General features: G+C 34.1%; 2 protein-coding genes across 6 annotated transcripts in view; both read left to right on the top strand.

Annotated features, from left to right (window-relative positions):
- The window catches only part of NFAT (nuclear factor of activated T cells 3), a 259305-nt gene extending 251079 nt beyond the window's left edge, over nt 1-8226 (top strand). For 4 of the 5 annotated variants that reach the window (XM_074173812.1, XM_074173810.1, XM_074173813.1 and 1 more), the window contains one exon: nt 274-8226. In XM_074173812.1, the coding sequence (XP_074029913.1) occupies nt 274-2366 (2093 nt within the window). In that variant the 3' untranslated portion in view covers nt 2367-8226. The remainder of the gene's footprint in view (nt 1-273) is intronic. The other variant, XM_074173811.1, reaches the window with a different exon arrangement.
- Nucleotides 8227-8476: 250 nt separating this feature from the next.
- On the top strand, nt 8477-12484 carry LOC111502278 (uncharacterized). The gene is made up of 2 exons (XM_023156303.2): nt 8477-8713; nt 12075-12484. Exons 1-2 carry the CDS (start codon nt 8528-8530, stop codon nt 12336-12338), a joined length of 450 nt encoding a protein of 149 aa, XP_023012071.1. The 5' UTR covers nt 8477-8527; the 3' UTR covers nt 12339-12484.
- Nucleotides 12485-15861: the final 3377 nt, after the last annotated feature.

The raw sequence follows: 15861 nt of genomic DNA, 5'->3' as shown, positions 1-15861 counted from the left end.
TCTCGATGAATCAGTGTTGTTTGAGAGAGAACTTGGGGCGTCAATATTGTGGGTTATGTCTATCAAGCCTTGCCTTTTGCATCCGTATTTAATGATTTTTTAAAAAAAAACATTGAAAGAATATTTGTGACTTGACAAAACGGAACATTTTAAACTATGCTTGGCTTGAGTGGCAAGTCCTTCCCTTTTCTTACAGTGGCTAAGCTGGCGGCTTTTAGTTTTAGTATTCCACAGTCCATGAACCAGTAAGTAATCAGTACTTCTATTTTGCAGTTCATATGGATCCTCCGTCACCATCTCAGCAAAGGACTTTTTTCAAGAGTAATTTTTGGCAACAAACCGTTAATAAAAGAGAGCAAGACTTGGACATGATGCCCCCTCCAGAATCGAGCCTTGTACCCACAACAACAAGACGTCCCTCCATCAACCTAACTTCTGTCAGTGATGTGCATTCTCCCCCTCTTCACTCCCTCAAACAGGAATACATTGATGAAAGCAGTGAAGGATCCACAGTGGATCAAGAGAGATACAGACATTTATCTGAAAGTTCTCTTGATGTGCACCATGGTGATTCTAACATGTCCATGATAAATGAGAATTCAATAGATTTGATACATCAGAATTCGATGATGAGTCACATGAATGAAAACTCTAATATAAGCGTTGGCAATGAAAACAGCATGGACATTATGGTTAGAAGGAACTCTCTCAGTAGGCCAAGTATGAATAACGATGATAGCCTCGATGTGATGATTCACACCAAGTCCATGAATAGGCAATCTTCGATATGTGAAAATTCTGTTGACTGTACTAATTCAAATATGTCGGCAATTGATGATGACAATTCCTGTTGTAGTACAACCATGCGTAATACAGTACCGTCTGATAGGCCAATTTTATCACAACACAGTGGTCTTCTAACAAGTTGTGCTACGACCACACTGGAAACTGTTATGGATCTGAGAATGAAACTACCTATGGCCACAGTTGCTGATCTCGTGAATACCACAGCCCCATCTATAGCTGCTCTACAGAGATTTGGAATGGAGAATTCTACAGGGCCACTCCCAAACCAAAGTGGGCAGAGTGTGGAGAGCTATCTGACAGGAATAGAAGCTAAACCATGCAATGTTCCTTTGGGAAATCCAACAGGTATACTCATGAAAAATGACCTTAGTGAGAAACTGGCTCAAATAATATCTGCAGAATCCAACATATACCAGTCACAAAAGCTACATTCAATGTCTAGTTTGTTATCCAATACGGGCATGTGTACAACAAAAATGCCCGAAGGAGAACCTGTTTTTCTTAGATCCCCACGTCCCTTCATGTCTAGTGTTACTCAAAGTGAGTCCATAAACACCACAGCCAAATCTAATAAAAGTGTGGACATAGTGGAGCAATCCATTCCAGAACGAACAAACACTGCTGTCTCATCTACTCTTACCACAATCTCCAATACATTAGATCGGAGTTGCACAACACCTATCAACACCGAACGACTGGATGCATTGGTAAATTCTACAGTCGAATCTCATCTGAGTCCTACTAGGGCAGATTCATCCCCCAAAGATTTGTTGATCACCAATACATTGCCTTTAGTTTCAAAGAACAGCAGTTCTGCAGAGGTTATAATATCTTCACAGGATATAATGCTGAATTCCCAGACAAACCTTATGGTGCCACCTATGATAAATACTGGAATTCCTTCACCCATTATAAGTCAACAAGAAATGACAAATACACACGCATCTCCTAACCTAACGTCAGAGGTTATATTGAATTCACAAATTTCTCCGAGCCTGATGTGTAGAAATACTAATGGTTTGCAACAAGACGGACTTCTACCAGCTACTAACTTGAACCTTTGTCAACCTACTAGTTCAGTGGATCCAGGTCTATTGCCTGCAATTTCTTCGACACAGCAATCTTTAATTGTATCAAATGCATCCCAGAATTCCACTGAAGGGTTGAACTTACATTCCCCCATTTCAGTTTCACTTGCCAGTGAACCAGAAAAGGCTCTGCTAATCAATGCAGCGGTGGATTTCTTGGAAACACAAAAGAAAATTAATGAATTGGGCACTAATTTACCTTCAACAACATCTAATAACAATCTGAATCAGATGCAAAATGTCGGTAACAACTTTTCCCAAGCTTTCTCAGATGCTTCAGTGATGCGTACAGAACAGAAAACGGATTTTGTTATACCAATTCCCGTTAAAGACATTTCTATCAGTGTTCAGCAGGACAAGAAAAATGAAGATCGAATGATACCGCAATCCTTCACTTCGCTCACAGAGAATGAATTGATTAATTTTATCAATCCAAGTTGTTTTGACCAAGGTAATAATAATTATCACTGATTTGCTTTTATATATCTTAAGCATGAACAATTTCATTTTTTATAATGCTGTGTGATCCATTTATCAACTGAATGTGAACTATCACCTTTGGAGGACTTCAATGTTGTGTAGATATGTTCAGTAGTTTTTTCAGTAGTTATATTTTAAGTGATGTGATACATATCTTGTGACCAGCCAAACAAATACATCGAATTATTATATTTCTCATAGTAATCGGTGTTCATCCTGACTGTACAATGAACTTATACATTCACATAAACGTGATGTTGAATAGATTATTTGGAAAATGTATCCATATGAATTGTTTGAATCATTATTTCTATATCTCAAATCAACTTGCATCACTTCAAATTTACATAATCTTATCCATATTGTTACAAGTGGTTATTGATGAGTTCTTGCCTATTCAGTAGTTTATTGTATATATAGTAGAAATAATACTGTGTAAATGTCTTATAAATTTAGTTGATTACTGTATATAACTTCCAGTAATATTTGTAACACTAACTTTTCAATCTTCATCAATAATATAATGCTAGACCTTGCATGCATCTAATGTAATCAACAACCTACTTTAACCCATTGAGCCCAACTTATTTTTTTTTTAAAAGATAAATTTTCTCTAAAGTCTTCATTTTAGGGGTCACTTAGTACATAAATATTCTTAATTTGCAAAGGGTCAAAATTGTAGGGTGTCCTATAAATATGACGCTGGAACTTAAAGGTTTTATTTTATATAATTATTACAAGAAAAGTAACAAAACATTTATTTTAAATGATAAGGATTGAAGCAGTCTTTGCACATAGTTACTAAACATTTTACACAAAATGTAAGAGGCTTTGATTTGCAAGCTTTTCCCTGACATCTTCTTTGTTTGTCCCTACGTTCCATGAAATGTCCTTTTTGGTCAAATCTTACATCATCAAAGACTTTAGAAGTTGAAGATATAGTGGGACGTCCCATAACTGATTTCACTCCCAATTTCATATATGCCACTGCAATTGCTCTTCTAAAATTTAGCAAGCACATATCTGTGGAGTTGACGATCCTGTAGAGAATCCATGCATTTACAACGGCCATATCAATCATTCGTGTAAAAAGTATCCAATACCACTTTTTTGCCCTTATTTGTACAGAATATTTACCTACATCCCAATCATGTTGAACTACTCCACCCATATGAGTGTTATAGTTTTTCAAAACCCGTGGTTGAGGTATATTTTTCTTTTCTTTGGCTTTTCTATCCCATCGGGGCGCTTGTGACAGGGGTTCTATATAGTCATGATTTGTTGCGATAGAGACACACTTATTGTCATTCCACTTCAAGATAAGAATTTCACCATTACTGTCAAATCTGTGATCAAAAGTTCCCCGTGGATCTTTTGCTAGGCTTTTGGAATCCTTTATTGTACATTTTCCTAGTCTATTTTCCCTCAATGTGTCAGTGGCTCTGAATCCCTTCTCTTGCAGATGCAGCAATAAATCTCTACTAGTGAATAAATTGTCGAAATAAACACAATGACTTCTAGGGTTTTCAACACAGTCTAGTAAATTGACAACTACCCTCGTTCCCAAATTGAGGTCTTGATTTTTTGCTACGTTCGTAGAGGTTTCAGCACCACAGTACAAATCGAATTTGAAGCAATAACCATTAGAGCCACATAAAGCCCAAAGTTTATATCCAAAGCGGATCGGTTTCCCACGTATAAACTGTTTCAGGCCATGTCTACCGAAATATTTTACAATCATTTCATCAATAGACAAATCTTTAACGAAGATCCCAAATTGTTGAAATGATTCATTGATCATAGTAATCAACGGACGAACTTTGAAACCCTTGTCATTCTTATTATTGTTATTTTGTACCAGGTCGTTCTCATTAAAATGTATGTATCGTTTTATTTTGAGATACCGATTTCTAGACATACATTTCTTTACAATATCAACTCCAAGATCTTCTTCCGACCAGTAGTTTTTTTCAGAAGGCAACTTGTGATAACCCGAAAAAATCAAGATACCCATAAAAGCTCTTATTTCTTCTGGTGAAAGACTCATGCTTGTATCATTTTTTACTGCCGCAGCGTATCTAACTGTTTCTTTAGTTATATGGACCATAATGTCTTCTGTAAAAAACTTTTCGAAAATTTGAACAGGAGTCTTGTCTTTTAACAACACTTTTAATTCGGCTAACTTACCAATAACTTCTCCACCTTCTGCTGGTAATTTTGTGTAAATAGGGTTAATTTTGCGCCACTTAGGTGATATATCTGTAAGGAGTCTTTTCTTCTTCAATCTCGGAGGTACATTTGGAACGCTATGAGAAGGTCCTGCTATTGGTTCTGCTTGTAATTCTTCGATTTCGTCTTCTTCTTCAATAATATTTTGCGAGGTATTGCAACTCAACTTCGCCTGGTACATCATGGACATCAGCTATTCCTATAAAAGAACAAATATTGTATAATAAGTATACGTAATAATATTATGTTGTGCAACATACCTATTATATCTTCATCTGCCTCGTCCTCATCTGTCAGTGAATCAGCGTCTGGCGGGAGCACGACCATGGTAGCAGATTCAAGTTCTTCAAAAAATTTTGGGTCATCTATTATATCTTCCAATTCTTGGACAGTTAACGCCCGTTTAATTTGATACATTTTCGGTTATTGCCGTATAAAAGACGCTGCACATACACTTCACGTAATACAGTAACAATCAGTAATCATACTAGGTTATGTTTAATTTTGTGTGGTTATGTTTCTCATAACAGCTGTGGACAGTTGATCATGGTAAGTGCCAGCATCTTATAAATAGGACGGGCTCTTTCAAAACATTTTGTAAAACATACCTATTTAGTAACAATAATATACTGTGAGGTCAACCTATGCAGTTATTTCATTTACAAAATACACACAACACGAAAATCTAAAAATATGGTAAGTGATGTTCAAGAACCAAATAAAAGGAAATATTATAGAATGCTTTGCAATAAGAAATTACGGCTTATAAAGAAAATAAAAATATTACACACTTCCTACAACTATATTTGAACAAAAAATATTAGACTTTCTACAATTATGAAAAAAATGGCATAATAAAAAAAATGATTTGTTGTATGTCCTATTTATAGGACACTGGGACTTAATGGGTTAAAGCATAGTTCGCTTCCCAAACAAAAAATAGGACTATTTTTGAAAATCAGTGAGACAATGTTCAACTGTTAGTTCCTGAAGTCAAATTGAATATTTTAGTTTTCATTAGTTAGTTTGTTTCTGTTAGGCACTCAATTACTGCTTATTATGAGACATATTCTTTCCAATCCAATAATGTTAACAATCAAATATTTTCGTCTGAATTTTTTTCTGTGTTTGAAGTTTTTTCTGTGTTTCTCTAAGTTTTCAACAACAATCTGGAAAGTAAGCAAAGCTGAATCAATAAAGAATCTGCTGAATCTAATAAAGGGTAAACTGAAAAGTTCACTCTGTTAAATTGCGGTGTAATATAAAAACTAGAGACTTCAGTCAGTTAATCAATAACTTGTATTCACAAATTTTACTTACAAATTAAATAATCAGTGGAAAGGAAATAAAAAACAAATATTTAGCTTGCTTTTGAAGCTATCAGGCCTCTAGCTCCACGTGATTGCAGTGAAGTCTACAGGAAAAGTGGTTTTTACATAGTCTTTTCTCCAGAAACTGGGAGTACAGGAAGTAATTCTGAGATAAATTATTTATTTGAGATCAGAGCATTAACTTTTTATGGAATTAGTGACCGAATTTTCAGTTCTGGTTAAGAAGCTATAATCTTGGTTTTATTCAGTTGTAATTATTATTATAGCTATTAGCTTTACGGTTATTCAAAGTGTAGTATTTATGAGTACTACTTATTAATTTGAATGATTTAGTCTGAGAGTTGTTTCAAAAGTTGGCCACTTTTGGTTTCTAAACGTGATGAGATGTATCTCTATAGAGATCAGACATACATTTTCAAATCCAAAGTATAAAAATCTGTAGTTCCAACTAATTTTGTAATAGCATAAAAATTTTTATATTTGAGGTTGTAGTTCTCTGAGTAGAGTTTAGCTATAAAAGTCTGAGTCTAACCTATTTCTAGAACAGGTAACGGAGTTACCTTTTGAGTCAATAAAAAAAATACCTGAAGGTTTCAATAATTTTTAGTTATAATTTTTTTTAATCATGATACATCTCTGTGAAAATGAGGAATGCTAAAATTTCTATTAATTATTTTCTAAGTAGCCTCTTACTTGTTGAGGAAGTTCAATAATCTTTGTTTTGCCTTGATTTTTTTGTTCATTTTTTCTTTTCGAATACATTGCTTATATTGAGAAAATGGATTGCTCATTTCGAAAATATTTCAATTTTAGAAATTAATGAAAGAATATCTGAAATTCAATTCAATATTAAAATGTAAAAAAAATGTTGGAATTGGACAAGAAGGGTAGTTATTTAGTAAAAAATTTAAAATGAAATGAATTGAAAGTGATTGGTGAAGTTTTTGAAACAATTTTCATTATAAAGGAAATATGATTATATCTCTTTGGTGAAAGGAATTTATTGATCAGATAAGGAATTTTCAAATGAGCATTGTCGCACTTCTTCCCAAAAAACTTGTGCTAGAAAAACAAAAACTGTAGCTGTCTTTGAACACAAATTCATTATAAATGTATCTTCAGTATGAGTTTCTATAGTTGTAGCACATGCTTCCTTTGCAAAGTAATTTCATAAGATGTTTTCTTTCCATTAATGAGTCTAATTCGTTTATTTTTTTCAGTATAAAATTCATTGGTGGAGGCATCACGATCATGTTCGGTACTTATCCGTGTAAGACTTTTTTGTATCATTTGTATTTTAAGTACAGCTTTTATATTCCCGTCGTGCTTTTTTCATTTATGCAATTTATACACACTGCTTGTTGTATCCCTCGACACTTTATATTTGAAGACGAATATCAACATGAATTGTTTTTTGTGTTTGATAGAGGAGCAATCATTCATTGATTTTCATTTCATATTTGCACAGCTTTGCCTTGAAGAAAATTAAATGTTTTGTATAGTTTGATACAAAATTATAGAGCATGAAACAGGCATATCTTAAATTGAAAGGGGATATATTGTTAGAAGAGATTAATTTTGGAGAAAAAACCTTTGGCTCTTTTCTTCATCTGTATACAAAAAAATTGTGGGAAATTTTTAAAAAAGTAAGAAAGCCAAAAGGCTTTTCTCTCAGATATAACTTACTCATGAAGTTTCATATGACAATATAGTTTTTCTACCTTTGAACCTCAAGTCTATTTTATTTCCAAATGTAAAAATTGATCACGGGTTGTTCTTCATTTTGTCAAATATGCTCTTATTCATGGATAATTCCATAAATTCAGTGGAAATTAGTATTATTTTTGCTAATCCTGATACCACGAGGCCATAATTTTTTACCTGATTTTAGATTTAAGTTGGCTCAACTAAGTGACGTTATGCTGTTAAACTGCAACATTTATTTATTTGATATTGGTAATTCGATTGATTACAAAATTACGTCGCTATTATTTTTTTGTTCCTATTTGGAATTTGATGAAATTTAATTTCTTTATTCAATGCAAATAGTTAGGATATGTCTACAAAATGAAAATAAATTTCATCAGTGTTTTCCATGAAAGCAAATCATTGATTATAAAATTTTTGTGAATTGTTGTTTTTTTTTCTAAGATATTTATATACCTTCCGTTTTACTGACAGATTAGATATTTGTATATTGAATGTATGAATATTTGTATGGATATTTATATATTACTATGTTATATTCTTGTTAAAGGTGTACATTACAGAAAATATATATTGACTACAAATGGTTTTTTAATACCCTAATCTTTCAATACAAAATGGTCATGATATTTATAAATTTCTTTCTTAACACATCATTAGATGAGCTAGAGAACTATTGAACAATTAATTGTGGTTGAAAATTTTCTTAGCTTCGGATCACTCCCATAATTGTTTCATGCAAATCACTATTTGAAGACTTTACATACTTACATAAAACAGACAAAAAAGTAAATGATTTGTCAAGTGAGAATCAAAGATTGTTAAAAATAATCATCCAAGAAACCTTATTTATAATTGATGTAAGTGTCAAATTAACTTGCCAAAATGACTTCTGATGATATCGTTTCAAAAAAGTTAAATTTTAAATCGGTAAAAACAACACCACTACGAAGATCAGTTTCCACCACTAGTTTGGGATTTATTCTTGGGACACATCTGAACTTGAGAGATACCAAGTCATATACAGGTGGAACAGAAGATGCCAAAAGTGTGGGTTCTGAAGAAAACGAGGTGGGTATTGAATGGAATAACATATTTCAATATTTTTTTGAGATCCAATGAAATTTTTATGGTTGATGATAGAAACTTATGATTGTTTTATTGAATACCTTAATGATATTCAGTATCTTGAGAAGTTTTCCCTTACAAACTTGATAAATTGTTGATAAATGTTTTTAACATCAGTTTCTCACAAATATTGTTGAAGGAAAATGATTCAAATTTAATTTGAATTTTTCTGTGATAGTTCAATGTCTTTGAGAACTTTATAATTCTGAAAATTAAATATTCTCACCGGTCAAATTAGTTTTTTTAAATTAAATGTTTTAACATCAACTTCATTTATCTTGATAGAGTTATATTCGAAAAGAGCATTGAAACTTTTACCCAATTCGACAACAATGATGGTACTGCTTTTTTAGAGGGATCTATTCTGTTGATGTGGATCTAGCATAGCATTTTGATTATTTTTACTGAGAGGTTTCCATATGTGAATTTGTTATTCTACTTCTTAACAGTTTTATTTACAGCTATACTTTTTCAACAAAAAATTATCTTTTAGACAAAATATATTTTGAATTTACTACTCGGTTATCTCTGGGGTATTAAGTATGTGTCATGTATAGTTAGGTAGGTAGGTCTAAAGTGAGTGGGTCTATTCGACCCTCCACCGCAACCCATAAGGGTTTATTGTGGCTCATACCTATTCACACTCGGCCAAACAAACCCAGCTTCTTAGCGAAGCCGATTAATTTGTATGGTGAATGGTCTTTCAGGTCAGATGGTGAGAGTACGGATCTGCCGAACTCCAAGAACCTGATTCAGTCCCCAGCGGGGCAGGCACAAAGTATATGCTCTGCAGTTTCATCATTTTCCAGACAGAGGAGACACACACACTGTCTTCCGACAGTCCAAGTCTCTGCATGTGATAATTCAAATGACAGTGACCTGTAAGAAGGTCTGTTAGACATCGTAGTTCATCCCTACTGTAGTCCAACAACTGTTTGGAATCAAGCTTCGAAGGGTGAATAAACGCCTTGAAGTGAGCCAATCCTGAAAGATTCTGCCAGAAGTCCATAACTCTTCTTGCCATCCAGGTATTAAGTGTTTGTTTGGCAAAGCCCAAAGCGATGCCAATGACAGGTTCTGGTCTAATGAAGCCGCTTGCAGCACCCTCCTTTGCAAGATAGTCAGCAGCTTCATTGCCTTCCAGGCCAGTATGGCCAGGAATCCAGACCAGAGACAATCTGTTTAGTCTTCCTATTGAGGAGATTCTTTTTTGGCAGTTTGGTACCAATTTAGACGTTGCTCGGTGGGAGCCAAGAACTTCCAACGCCGCTTGACTGTCCGAGAATAGTTTTATTGACTTGTGAGTGAGGTTGGATTTATCCAATCTCTCCGCACACAATTCAATAGCGTAAATTTCCGCTTGAAATACAGTCGCCTAAGTTCCTAGGCAGGTAGATAACTCTGACTTGGGTCTGCGACTGAAAACACCTGCACCAGAACTGGAATGTGTTTTTGATCCATCTGTGAACCAACAACTATCTGCTCTTAATATTTCCTTCTCCCGCAGGATCCAGTCCTCTGCAACAGTCTGTTGCACTCTGCATTGAGTTGATTTGTGCAATTGGCAATGTGCACAAGTCTGTATGCAGTCCATCTAGCCTCTCTTTCCAGAAAAATGTGGAGAGGAGGTAGATCTAGAAGGATCTCCATGGTCGCTGATGGTGTGGTACTGATGGCACCACTGATAGCCAGACAAGCCTGTCTCTGTAAGCCAGAGAGCTTCGCTTGGGCCGTTTTCTGTAAAGCCTTCAGCCACCAAGCAATTGCACCGTACGTGATCATTGGTCTGACAATCATCACATAAATCCAATGAATTTGTTTGGGAACTAAACCCTAAGTTTTACCACAAATCCTTCGACATGTTCATAGAGACAGTCTGGCTTTGTGTAAAACTTTTTCCAAGTGAGCGTTCCAGGTGAGTCTTTTATCAAGGACAATGCCAAGATATTTCACCTCCATTCCAAATGGAATGACCACACCATTGAGGGAAAGTGACGTTAGATCGTCCAATTTCCTTCTCTTGGTGAAGGGGATTAACACAGTTTTACTGGGGTTGACAGACATCTGCTCCCTCAGGCACCAACTGTGAACAACGTCCAACGCGCTTTGAAGGATATTGCAAGCTACCCTTCCCGACGTGGACCTTGCCAGGATGACAAGGTCATCTGGATAAGCTTGCAGATCAACTTTTCTTTTGTCGAGGGCATCAAGCAGACTATCTACCAGGAGCGACCACAGAAGGGGAGATAGTACTCCACCTTGAGGGCAGCCCCTGGTGACCCTAAACCTGGTAGCCTCGCCTTGAAGAGTCGTAGTTGCAGTTCTGTTTACTAGCATGGCATAGATCCAGCCAGTTATGGTCGATTCTATACCCTTTCTAGCCAGAGACAATCCTATAGATTTAGGTAGTGCATTGTCAAATGCTCCTTCAATATCAAGAAATATAGCAACCGCAATCATGTCATGTATAGACTACATATAAGAAATTAACATGTCTTTGAAATATTTATCATTTCAAAATATTGGTAAACCACTGATATTTTTAGAGTTTAACAGAAATATCTTCATATTTATTATCATAGATGCCATGCAAAGTCATGCATAGTACGTTTTTACATACGGGACTTTTTTTCAGCATTTTTTTTTGAGAATCTTCACAAAAAATAATGAAAATCGTCCGCTACCAGTTTGGGCCTTTTTTTGTCATTAACTAAATTTTGTTCTGAGACGATTTTCAAATGTATGAATTATTTTTTTACTCAAATTTGTTTTCTGTCAAAAGTGGGTTGTTCACCCCGATTTTTTGTTGGTGTTAGGTAACTTATTTCGGAAATTCGTTGTTTTCTTTTGTATTATTTTCATAATGTTATTTTATTTGCTGTGGGAGAGGTACTGCAGAGTCACTGACCATTGTGAAAGTGGAACAGTTTGAAATATATAAAAAAAAACAACCCCCTCAATCCAAGACGCCTAGCAAAAAGCATATCAACTCTCTTTTCACTATTGAATATTTTTTCATTATTTACCCTAGTTAAGTTTGTTTATAACAGGTCATTAGAAATATGTCAAAAAAATGTTTTCCTGTTAACCGCCTTTTGTCCCGTACATCATCCCTCTGCAGTCGAACTCTTTCAATGATTGATTTCTAGTATATTGAAATTTTGAAATAATTTTCAACTACAAGTAAAAATGGAAAATGAGAGGCTATTATTGACTAACTTTACTAAATGAAAATCGTGTTTTTAAAATTGTCTGCATTCACAATAATCGTATTTATTTAATAGCTTTAATAATTATTTTGAAGGTGAAGAATGACAAAAACGGCGAAATCACCCCGAACATGTTTTTACTAGATGACATTGAAACGGTGGACGCAGCCACAGACAAGATCGTCATGATCAGAATGAATATTTTGAATGCAGGAAATAAACATTACTCTCTCAAAGACCTAGCTTATCGTTGGAAAAAAGACTGTAGAATATGGTTGTGGAAAAATAGTTCGGAAATGAAATTGAACAAATCTGTTGGTGACAGGTACAGAGACCAATTTACAAACCAAAGATCATAAATAAATATTGTTATAACGATTTTGGTTGTACAAAAGTATTTTTAAAATTTTAATCAATGTAAATATATTTTTACCTATTTATGAACATTGTTACATTTTGGAATATTTCTACTTACTTGTAGGCGAATAAATGAATGTTGAATAGATCCCAGTCATATTATTTAAAATCACTATCTAATATGATAAGCACGAACATCTCTAATGAAGACGCCATCTATGGGATCCATGAAAGAGTTAAACCACGAATATCAATGATGAAAGAGGCTCTCCAAGGCAGCCCATTCTAAAAACCATCTCCTGTTTTCGTCAGTCAACTGGTTGACAACATTACCCAAATATCGAGCATTCATGATCCAACGCTGTTTTTTTATCAATAGCTTCTTCATAAGATAAACATGCTAACTTATTCAGACTTGTCATTTGAGTAAGGCAGGTACGGTTACCGGTCGCCGCCAAATATTTTGGGGGGTTTTATTTATTAAAAAATAAGTTGGGTAGCAACAAATTGCACAACAAGCACTATGAGAAAGAACTATAAGAAATTAATGAGTTACTTTACCGAACCTAGATTATTATTGATTAATCACTTAGGTATTATTATTTTTTTCAATATTTATTCAGCTAGATCATTTATAGATGACACTGAGTATATCAAAACGTGTACAAATACAAAATTACTTTTACGATTTTCAGCACAAAAACCCAAAATTGATCAATTAAATGCTAATAACTTCGAATCTTAACAGAAATGTCCGGTTTATTTTAGTAGTCTTATGTGTCCCCAATCGTACTAAAGTAGTTTGAAGCACCATTGTATCCAAAAAAGTTATGTACAGAGCATTTAAACTTTACAAAAAAAGAAAGAAAATAAAAAATCTGACCTTTGATGCCAATTAAAAAAATAAATAAAATACATACAGGTGTTCAGACACCTTTAAAAATATGCTTAGTTATTGCTATTTCGTTTGAGGTATCATTTACCTCAGTTAAAGGTCGTAAATATGGATTTTTGTGGAATTAAAGAGAAAAATGTTTTGTACTGTAAAAATTTATTGTTGGTGTTCAAAATGTCCTCCACCATTGCGTATACACTTTCTACAACGATATATATGGTTCTTTTTTAAATTCCGAGTATTCTGGAACAATCACTAGATGCTCCCCAAGAAGCTTTAACAGATACCATAGGAAATGTTACAATATAAGTAAGCATGGTAGTACATTAATAAGAGTGATCTATTTACATTCCAGCGTAGTTGTTGAATACAATAAGATATTGAGGATATCTTTTTACAAATCTTATAAATATGCTTGTTCCATTTGAGATTTTCTGTTATCTTCAAACCCAAAAATTTTGTCTCCTCTTGTTGTTGAATTGATCCATTAGTTGACGTTACTAGTAAACTATGATCTGGAGTGGTTCTTGAATGATTAAAACGTAAAAGCACAGTTTTTCTTTTATTTAACAAGAGACCATTGTCTGAGAACCACTTTTGGGTTTTATATTTCATCAGATGCTTTATTAACTGTGGGTTTAATATTTTCCTGAGTTATCAATGAAGATGTGTCATCAGCATACATAACGAACTGATCACTATAAAATTCATTTACATATATTATATATAATAGTGGACCTAATATAGAACCCTGAGGAACTCTGAGGGAACACTTTTTAGATTCTGATTTATTTTTGCTAACCTCTACATAGTAGTATCTACCCTCTAAGTAACTTACAAACCATTTGTGGGTTATTCCCCTGATACCATACATTTCAAGCTTGGTTAGGAGAATTTTGTGATCTACCAGATCAAATGCCTTACTCAAGTCTATGAAAATCCCTAGCGTCTTTTAACCTTCATCCAACTCCCTGTTATTGAGGAACTGTGTAATCGCTTGACTTGTGGACAATCCCTTGCGAAAACCAAACTGGTTCACATTAAATGGACCCCATTTATTGAAAAAAGTTATCATTAGGTTTGAAACATATTTGTCATATACTTTTGAGAGTGGGCTAATGAGGGAAATTGGTCTGAAATTTTGTATGTCAGTGTCATTTCCCTTTTTATGAATTGGTACAATTTTTGAAATCTTCAGGTACTCAGGAAAAATCCCTTATTCCAAAGAGCAATTGATCAAGTAGGTAAGAGCTATAAAATTTATGCATTTTTTCAGTATATTCGTACTTATTCCGTCGTCACTGGTGGAATTTTAGTGGTTTAGGTTAATGACAATGTCTAGTATATCATACTCTGAGGTAGGTAAGAAGTAGAGAGAATGAGCATTGATGTATTTAAGAGTTACTTCGCTTTTAGTAACCTTATTTTTCTGCAGAAGAATATTTGGAGTTAAATATTATTTTTTGATTTTTCTGCTTCATTTTATCATTATTAGATCTCGGAATATTCCAAGCAGTGACATATTTATTTTTAGTGTTCGCTAATAAATTGAAGTACTAAAGCTTTTTCGTCTCATTTAGTAATTTTCTATATAACTTTTTATATTTTATGTGGTAATTTTTCATATCATTACTGCCATTTACTGTGAGAAAATACAGATCCTTTAGTTTTTGTCCCGATATCATTAAGCTTTTAGTTAACCAGGGTTTGCGTTTTGTTTGTTTCTTTTTTTTTCGTCTCAAAGGAAAAGCGATTTCAAAATAGTGCCTGAAGGTTTCTAAGAATTTTTCAAATTTAACATTAGCATTTTCACTTGACTGATAAATTTTGAACCAATTTTCCTCTTTGAGTAAGGACAAGAACTTCATAATATTATCGTGATTGTTCATCTCTCTGTATTCGTAAGTCAGACTGGTATATTCGTGATGTGATTCAATATTGATACTCAATATCTGGCAAGACTGATGGTCACTTATGTTACTAGTAAAGTTTTTGCAGTTGTAAGTGCTCTCCTTTAATTTGACACAAATGTTGTACAAACAAGTTTTACCACGGGTTGGAGAATGAATTGTAGTGATTAAACAGAATAGGTTGAGACATTCTCTTAGGTTTTCAAGATTTCGAGAATTAAAAAAAATTACATTAAAATCGCCAGCTAAAACCAACTTTAACTTTCTATATTTATCAGTAAGAAACTGAAGTGTTTCAAGTAGTTTCTCAGAGATTTCAATATTTGCATCAGTGCTTCTGTACACTGTAATAAGTAACACCTCAAGGTTCTTATGTACTTTGCATCTGATAGATGTGCACTCAAAACGTTTCTCATAAGATACAGTGTGTACTTTATTATAAATATGTCATTAGCCTGGGTACCAGGCCACACAGGATACAAGGACAACGAAGAGGCTGATTTATTAGCACGAGAAGGAGCATGACGCTCCCCCATTGGCCCAGAACCCTTTTGTGGTACAGCAAAAGTGCTGCGAAAAATTTTTAACAGCACCTGGAAGGAAAAACAATCTCAAAAATGGTGGAATAAGGCGCCGGGTATGAGACAGGCCAAAAAGTTCATTAAAGAGCCATAATCTTATTATAAATAATGCCTTGTTTTATATAGGTTCCTACCCCAC

The sequence above is a fragment of the Leptinotarsa decemlineata genome, unplaced genomic scaffold, assembly GCF_025532065.1.
Source record: "Leptinotarsa decemlineata unplaced genomic scaffold, Ldec_3_MD MMD2_tig00000505_RagTag_RagTag, whole genome shotgun sequence".
NCBI lineage: Eukaryota > Metazoa > Arthropoda > Insecta > Coleoptera > Chrysomelidae > Leptinotarsa > Leptinotarsa decemlineata.
The sequence above is the reverse complement of the archived record's forward strand: the minus strand, read 5'-3'. Positions and strand labels throughout refer to the sequence as shown.